The sequence below is a fragment of the Patella vulgata genome, chromosome 1 (assembly GCF_932274485.2).
Source record: "Patella vulgata chromosome 1, xgPatVulg1.2, whole genome shotgun sequence".
Taxonomy (NCBI): domain Eukaryota; kingdom Metazoa; phylum Mollusca; class Gastropoda; family Patellidae; genus Patella; species Patella vulgata.
In genome coordinates this window covers 35,135,402-35,144,487 of record NC_065879.2, presented here as the reverse complement: position 1 = coordinate 35,144,487, position 9,086 = coordinate 35,135,402, and the positions used below count along the sequence as shown (strand labels likewise).

Sequence of the window (9,086 nt, the reverse complement as noted above, 5' to 3'; positions counted from 1 at the left end):
CGTAAAATATAAAATGCGGAGAGAGAAACATTAGTCCCGAAATTATCTGCCTGTAGTTTGTGTCGAGTGGACGTAAACCCTGTTTCTCTTTTTCAGAGAATTATAATATATGTTATTGTATTTACTGTGCATGCTAACCAACTGACCTGCCCATGAAATAATTTATTTAACGGATATTAACTCATTTATACATAATCAGTATTACTATATAGCGTCATTGCCTGCCTTTCCCCGCAGTAGTTGAAGTTGTAGACAGATGACTAGAGGAGTAAGTAGAAAGCTATATAGATAATTAGTTAACCTATCACGTAAGGCGACAAATTGAGATAAAACACATAATATGTATTTTCTTAAAGAGGTTTTGGAATCTGTGAATAGGTCGGTTAATAAATTAAAAAGTCGAATAAAAAGAAACATGTGCAAAAAAGTAAATGTAATCTTGGAAAAAAAATCTAAACTCGCTGCTCCCGGTGGAAACAGCAACTTTATCTTATATAAAGATTGGTCACACACAAAAATATAATGATCATATTCACCAGTTTTATTTCAACTGCACTGGTTGGTTATTGTTTGAGCGAAATACTTTTATTGACTTTTAAACGTTTAACGATATGGCACTTATAAACATTCTAGAACTTTACGGTCATCCACTGACATTTTTTCATTACTGGAAAAAAGGGCCAACCTTTCAAGTTATGGAGGGAAAACTTTTTCGTTTTAAGTACGAAAGCAGTTGAATTCCACGCCCTTTAGCACCCGCTGTTGCGCCGCTTGAACAACTTTTAAACCTAAACTTAGAACTATTTTATTCCAAGAGGCTTTTAATTATTAAATTAATCCTAAATCCTACCCATTGTCTGTATTTTTCAGCTTTTATAAATATTTATATTTAACTAATTTACAGATGTTTATACTTTACTGGTTTCATTGATATTTATACTTTACTGGTTTCATTGATATTTATACTTTACTGGTTTCATTGATATTTATACTGGTTATATCGATATTTATATTTTACTGATATTTATTTATTTTTTACTGATTTTATAGATATTTATTTATTTTTTACTGATATTTATTTATTTTTTACTGATTTTATAGATATTTATTTATTTTTTACTGATTTTGTAGATATTTATATTTCCAATATAAGCGCACCTGAACACGTATGTGAACGATAGTGCTATATAAGTGTTATATAATAATAATAATAAATAATAGCAATTTAATCAAACCCAATATTACTTTATCAGAAACGTAAAATGTTACACTGTGGCTTTATCAGTTTTTGGACAAAGGCATTGACGATGCGTGGATGAAGAAGATTGTTCATTCTTTTTAAGCTTTTTAAAGGGTTTAAAAAACTTCTCGAAATCGTGACTGAGTTAATTTATTCGATTATTTCATAACTTAAATCGCCCTTCCGAGTATTTTTAAATACCACGAAGACTATTCTGGTGTTTTTTATTTAGAACCAACTGGGATACTGAAACTGACACGAGTGAATTTTGCCAGCACAGTGGTGTGTCTGCCTACTCTTAGTTGATGGCAACAAAATCCGAGGTCCCATATACATACTGGCATGCACGTAAAAGAACCCTTGACAGTTAAAATTCGAAATAAATGGTATGAAATTGTATGACTGCGATACAGAACTTGAGTTCAGCAAAATTTTTTAACAAGCGGCTGTACAGATATGAGCACAGTTTGCAAGAGATAGGCGGAGAATGGAAAAACAGAAGGTGTCAAACCCATTCTTGATTGGCGTGTAAAGAACATGCTATATTTGGGGCGGTATTTAGAATGGAATACATTTTGTGGCTTCTAAACGTGATTAGGGGCCATAATCCAGAAAGTTGCTGTCAGATGCGTGCCAATTTGGAATCCATACGACAATTGTGGCGTATAATAAACATACATTTCAAGTTCGAGTGAAATCGATTATTCGTACAACCAGGGGAAGTAATATATGAAGTTACGGTCCAATAAGCGCCAAAATTCATATTTTTAGATTTAATAAAAATTGTGACCTCTTGAGTGGCCACAAACAGGTTCGATGGCATAATGTGGCGTATATAATCTTGTCCATAATAGAATTTAACTTGAATTCCGAAGAGTTATATTTCTATTTCGCGGTCACAGTTTTTTTTTACTGATTTGGGTCTTGCATGGGTGACACTGCTGCTGGTGGCCGTAATATGGGCTTTGTTTTTTTTCTCTTTTCAGACAGGAGTTATAGCAAAACGACCATGTATCTGGCTATTTATGATTATGAAACTCAAAATATTGGAGACATCGCATTAACGAAAGGGGATCAAATAGACAGGGTTAAGGATGTCGGGTGTGGGTGGATGATCGGTCACAATATTACAACTAATATGACGGGACATTTTCCAGCTGCTTATGTTCAACTGTCTTCTGAGTGGAAAAGGAGATTGACCTCGATTACTTCTAGAAAAAAGAATTCTCCGAAAAACGACACCACTGCCCAAATGCCCAAGAGGACAATTCCAGTTCCCGTGAACGAAAAACATAACATGGAACCAATAAAAGACCATATTATGTTAAAATCATCAGAGAAGGATAATCTGAAAAGAAGATCAGACACCAAGTTAGTTAAAGACAAGCTTCATCCTTTGGAAAGATTTCGGAAAAAAATCACACCACAAGACAAAATTAAACGTCGCCGACTGAATGTGGCTTTAGGATTTGGTACCGGATTACTTTTAGGAACAGTCCTCTTCTTTGCATTGTTTTACAGTTTCCATTACACTTTGCTGGTATCTGGAATCATAACTGGAGTATCTACTTTTCTTCTTTGCGTTGGGTTGGCCTTTTCAAGTCGGTGTCGGTGTATCATTTTATTGGTATTGCCAAGTCTCGCTACTGGAAAGGGTCGAGCTGCATTCTTGTCCCTTATAACTGGGTTTCTCCTCATGGGACCAGTGATGAACATTACACGGAATGCCAATGAAGTTGCTGCTAGTATGGCATGTATTACAGAACTAGCCTACAACCAGAGTCAAGTACTACAAGATGCACTCAAGAAACCATTAGAAGAAGTTGAGGAGCAGGTAAAAGAGGGCGTTGAAGTCGTAAAAGCATATGCTTCTGAGATAACACGGGAACTTGACAAAGCAAGAAATGCATTAATGTCTGCTGAAAATACCGTGACAGATGTGGTAAATGGTTTTAAAAACGTGAGTTACTTTCTCTAATTCAAAGAATTGTAAGTTCTGACAATGCAATATATTCCCCGCATACAAATTAACATTAAATTTGAATCACATCCCGAAGTTTCTCCGTGGTAATTTTGGGAAATAATATATGCTATGTGTGCTATCAAATCATCGACATGTTATTTATAGCCAACAATAAGATTAATCATATTAATCACCCTATCCCAGTACAATGAAGTTTCTCCGAAATATTTGTTGCAATTTTATGTAATAATATAGATTATTTGTGCTTTATCAAATAATTGGCATTATTAATTAGAGCTAATATTAATATTACATTTGAATCAAATAACAGCTATCCATTAAAGTTTCTCAGAAAATATTAGTGGTAAATTTAGAAATTATATATGGTTGTGCTGTAACAAATAATTGGCATTGTAGTTATATCTAATATTTTGGTCCTAGTCTTGATATTTTTGTTAAAGCGTATAAAGGCAACATTATATTATTGTTCCAAAAAAGGAAATCGTAAAACTGACAATTCCACGGCCCCTTCGCATCTACCATTTATCACCAGAAGGTTTCAACCTCGGATCATTCAGGTATACCACTGAATATGTTTCGCATACTATCTAATACAGCCAGGACAGAGTGTATATTGTTTCATGGAAATTATTATTATTGGCAGAGATTTTAGAGCCAGCACGGACAGCTCTGCTGTTGTTCAGCATATTATGGCGCTGACAAGCCCTCGTATATGTTTTCCGATCTGTACATGACCTTGTTTTAAAATGATTTGAGTCTCGAAATTCTTTAAGAAATCGACAAGCTTTACGTAACGTTATGAGAGAGCATAATAATTATGTCAATCAAACTAATGATCAGAACATACTTTAATATTCCTCTACTAATCAAAGTCACCTGGTGTGAAATTGCAATTCATTGAAAAATATCTGTCGGGCATTTTATTGCTTGTATCAAGATTTCCTTCAAGTTTTTGATATTGTAACAATGAAGTAATTAATTGTACATGGCAGTGAGGTCGGCATATTTTCCCTATCCTATCTTTGTGGAGATGCCAAGACCAGTAAAGAGCCCCAAAATGTTTCGGCTTGGCTGCGGTCGGCCTCACAGACTTCAGAAATTGCTGTATATTTTGGATAGAGCTAGCTCTGTTGCTCTATAAATGACGTTATCCCAAATTTCACAGAAAATATACCAGTTATTCCTGTCTACGACTCAGATCAAAAAGGCTTGCTGGAATCCAATTTTTGGAGCAGCGGTGGCTGAGTGTTAACTGAGTATTTTCTGTCGTGGTTTCACCAAGTCAGCGGTGCAGACCGGCGGGCCTGGCAGTTAAACATGTAATCGTTCCAATGGGACGAACAACCGTGGTCCCGTGTACATATTGACGTGCACGTAAAAAAAATTGACAGTAGAAATTCGAAAAAAGTAGGTGTAGTTCCACTGTCCCGGCATAGTTTTCCTCATAGCACACTGTATTAGCCCAATCTGCGCAGAAAAGTAAAACGCTAAACCCCATTTCATTTCTGTTAAATTTTCTTAAAACATTATATTGAATTGATCTTATATTTTAGAAATGTGTTTCGAGTGTCAATTCCGGATTAAACGAGTGCATGAGAGGTTCTAAAAAACTTAAACAAGATTGCCACCGTTCTCTTGATCCCTTCAAAATGGCAACGAAAGATGTTAAAAATCTTGTCAATACAGTAACGGACTTTTTCCGTGGACGTCGTCGAAGAGATGCGTTTTCTACAAATGGTTATCTTGACCTTAACAGGTATGAACATTATTAGTTTAATTATTAGTTTTCATTTATCCACTACTATGTTCGTAGATTTATGCCAATCAAAGATATATTCTCTTGGAAAGGGAGGCTATACTGTGGATTTATATATCTATTGGCGTGCAGACATGGCGTCAAACAGTAACTCGGGTTTAAAAACGTCATATTCGGGCTCGCACAGTCTCTTGATTTGCCGTTCGTTTGAAACTGGTAGTACCGGATCTAGGGGTGGCAGATTAGGACACATTTGGGAGTCTCATCATTTTGGGATACAAGACTGTGAATTGATATAGCATTTTATTGTTGATTGTTTGCATTTAAGTTTGGAACTTATGTTTTAATACAAAAATTGTGCAATATTTATATTTTATTTAACTTGTGTTACTCGCCAAGAATCAGAGCGCACCAAATCCAATTGAGTCGTATCGTCTGAAGAAACCCAATCGAAAGTTAAATGTGCGCAGATAGTAGTTGGCTAGGCATGAGCGAGAATCGGCTATTATACATGTACTTTTCATTCGAAGCTAGCCATACATTGGTTGCTTTGGATTGTGTCCGCCTACTTCTGGAATATTGTGGCGCCTCTACTGCTCATGTTATCTGTTCTCTATTACTCTTTGACCGCGACAAATCGTTCGATACGCTTCGCAATACCTACGAAAAGCTATTTTGGGCGTATTTCTGTTGCTCAACAACCTCTTTTTCTGTTTTGTTTATTGATTTTTATTTGATTATGTGTCATTTCAGAACAAAGCGTCAGTCGGGTGGTATTGGACGAATATGTGATATATTTTTCGTTGGTGATCAGATTTGTGGCGCGTTTAAAACTATCAATGTATGTTCAATCGTATCATTTCCAAAAGATATAATTAGTGGCGCATTTCGAATTTTTAACGATGCATTTAAGTTTTATGCCGAGTTGCTCGACGTAGATTTTATTAGTTCTGGGCAGATTGACAGTGGGGCAAATGCTTCACAATCAGCCGCCCAAATAATCAGTAATATCCGATCTGAGTTAAAATCTAAAATAGATAAGGCCACATACTACATCAATATTCTAAATAGAGTGGTATCATTATCCGTAATTCTGCTTATTATAAACGCCTTTCTGTATGAAAGGCAGTACCTATCCAAAATATCATTTGATAATTTCTATATTACATCTTATTTTAAAATTATTGATCGGCAACGAAAGGACAATGGTAAAATATCCATATTGCCCCTAAAAAAGAAAGAAAGAAAAATTTACACTGAATCGCGATCCTTTAAGATGTCTTCAATTGAATTAACCAGATGCAAAACGGGGTTAGCCCAGGTCCTTCTGCATGCTGTGATGTGTGTTATGTTGGTGCTCTTTGATTATTTGCTTTATTATATACTAGATCTTCTCAATCGTCATGGCGATGTTCAGTTCGTCTTTACTGGGCAGTCCAAACTCAACATTCAGATCACTGGAAAAGGACCGATTGCTTTGCTATTTAAGACTCTCACGGGCGATATTCGAGTATCTCAGACGTACAATTCGGTCGTTGATATAAATACCTGCCTACCCAAACCCAAGGATCCGAATTTCTCTTTTCTCTACGTTTTTGGGGGACTTTACATGGCCGCCCTGTTGCTTGTTTTCCTTCAAGGTTATGGTAAACGATTAATGTATTTTATCGCGGCCTTTTTCTATCCCGAGAAAGAACAACAGAGGGTTAACTACCTCTACCGAAGAATTTTAGTTAAGAGGAAAGTCTTCCTTAAAGAAGCAAAACAGATGATTCTCTCTAACGCAGTTGGTAGCAATTTTGATGATGGACATAATTTATGCGGAGGGCTTGCTTCTCGATTTCCATTTTGTAGAAAATCGAACAAAACCTGTACTAACTGTGAAGTGTCAAGTGAAGATATCAGTGCTTGTAGAAATGAGAAATGTGGCGCATTTTATTGTGAGGAATGTTTTGTAGAATTTGGCAGGAGTTGTCCTTTATGTACAAATGATGAAGACGATGAAGATGTATATGAAGTACTTGGCCTACGTGAGAAAACAACTAGGGCGGTGAAATCACCGGATTTACCATGAAGTAGGGGTATCCTGTATTGTAAACGATTTTGATTATTTGGCGCTAGGAGTAATAGGATACGCCTACTTTATGAGGTTCACTCACACCTGTCAGACCATAAGATAACTAATTCTGATAATTTCAAATGAAAAACATTTTTAAAGGAAAAAAAACGAACCATCAATTCGCCGATGTATTATTATATGAATACTATTTCAGAGAAACAAACTAATATACTATTGCATTTGCTTTCGTAATTATAGGCCTAATGCATTTTATCTGGTTGATGTTAAAGAACCACATTGCCCTTTAGTATCGATGTTACACTATTTAATCCCAATTGTAACCATAAAGTATGTAATGTTTAAACTTTTCGATTGATATTTATGTTGTTATTGCTCTTGCTTCATTAATTTTGTTCAATTTTTGTTATTTTCATGCAAACTGGATGAAGTGTTTAGCCCAAGTGGATGAAACTGGTAGTGGTTTTATCACTAAGATATGGTTCCATATTTAAGAATAAAAATAGTTAGAACTCATTGACATTGAATACCGCTCGGGTTATTCAATAGTTCAAGAGCGAATATCCCTGCGCAAGTATTCCACGTTATTCACCAATAACGTTAAAATTCATCATAGGTTCCGCCCTTTTTTATACGCCCACATTTTTATGTGGACGTATATTATTGTCGTCGCCCCTAACCCCTATGAAGGTTGTGGACCCTCCAAAGATCACAATTTTCTTCTGATTTTGATAAAACTTGAAATGTAAGTTTATTACCCAAAGATCTTGGATTCTTTCGATATTCGCGCGTATCGGATCGTAACTTCCTGAATTATGGCCCTTGATTGTACAAAAAAATCACGTTTTTAGCTTGCGGTCCCTGTAGAGGTCACAATGTTTATCCGATTTTAAAAAAAACCCAAGAAACGTGTGAATATATCATCATTACACACGAAGATCTTGGTTCCTTTTGATAATCATCACACATATCCGAACGTACCTTCTTGGATTATGGCTCCTGATTATTTGAAAAATTGCATTTTTAGCTTGCAGATTTTCTAGAGATCTCAATTTGTTTCGCCGATTTTAAAAACCGTTTGAATATATCACCATTCCACCATAATGAAGGTTGAATTCGGATTTCTGGAAAAATCAAAATGAAACTGCCCGACAAAATGGCCGCTCTCTGTAGGCCATTTGTGTAAAAGTATGCAATACGAAGGCTGTGGACCCTCTAGAGGTCACAATTTTTATCCGATTTTGATGAAACCAAAAACAGATCTTTATTAATATATCACAAAGATCTCAGTCCCTTTTGATATTTGCGAATTTCATACCATAACTTTCTGGATTATTGCCCCTGATTGTACATAAAATCCTGCTTGACAGCCGTTGTTTCTTTCTTTTTTTAAAAAAATTGTAGTTTGATAGTAGTGACGTCATTACAGTTTGACGTAATTCTGAAAGTGACGCCATTCATTCTGGACAAAAGTAATACGTGTCCAAGCCACTGAATACAACCATAGGTTATTCAATGGCTGTATTCAAAGACTATACAGACATTGAATACAGTCATTGAATAACCTATGGTTGTATTCAATGGCTTGAAAACGAACTACTTTTGTCCAGAATGACGTCACTTTCAGAATTATGTCAACACTAGGCAACTACAATTTTTGGTTTTCGTCCAAGTACATGTACAAGAAAGGGGATTTGCGAATCATCACTACAGATGTACGGCCCTAAATTGGTGCGACAGACATCAGTCCCTCGGACTCCGTGCGTGACCTAGGAGTGATGTTTGATACAGATGGAATGATGGCATCTCAAATTTCCAATACGTGCAGTGCGGCTTCGTTTGGCTTATGGCGAATAGGGAGAATTCGAAAACTATTGGATCAGTCTGCTGCTGAGAAATTGGTTCATGTTTTCGCGTAGATTTCTGTAATAGTCTATTGCATGATCTTCCTGACACAACACTGAAGATACTGCAAAGAATTTGAAAATTCTGCAGCACGGCTTGTGACTCGGACACGTCTCCTACCCCC

General features: G+C 36.0%; 1 protein-coding gene across 1 annotated transcript; it reads left to right on the top strand.

The window, feature by feature from the left end:
- Window positions 1–232: 232 nt before the first annotated feature.
- On the top strand, window positions 233–8,519 carry LOC126828451 (E3 ubiquitin-protein ligase DCST1). Its single transcript, XM_050558203.2, has 4 exons — window positions 233–268; window positions 2,227–3,200; window positions 4,778–4,980; window positions 5,734–8,519. Exons 2-4 carry the CDS (start codon window positions 2,250–2,252, stop codon window positions 7,052–7,054), a joined length of 2,475 nt encoding a protein of 824 aa, XP_050414160.2. The 5' UTR covers window positions 233–268; window positions 2,227–2,249; the 3' UTR covers window positions 7,055–8,519.
- Window positions 8,520–9,086: the final 567 nt, after the last annotated feature.

Coding starts and splice junctions, on each gene's coding strand:
- LOC126828451 (XM_050558203.2), top strand. CDS start 2,250: ATGTATCTGGCTATTTATGATTATGAAACTCAAAATATTGGAGACATC. Junction 3,201..4,777: donor TGGTAAATGGTTTTAAAAAC/GTGAGTTACTTT, acceptor CTTATATTTTAG/AAATGTGTTTCGAGTGTCAA. Junction 4,981..5,733: donor GGTTATCTTGACCTTAACAG/GTATGAACATTA, acceptor GTGTCATTTCAG/AACAAAGCGTCAGTCGGGTG.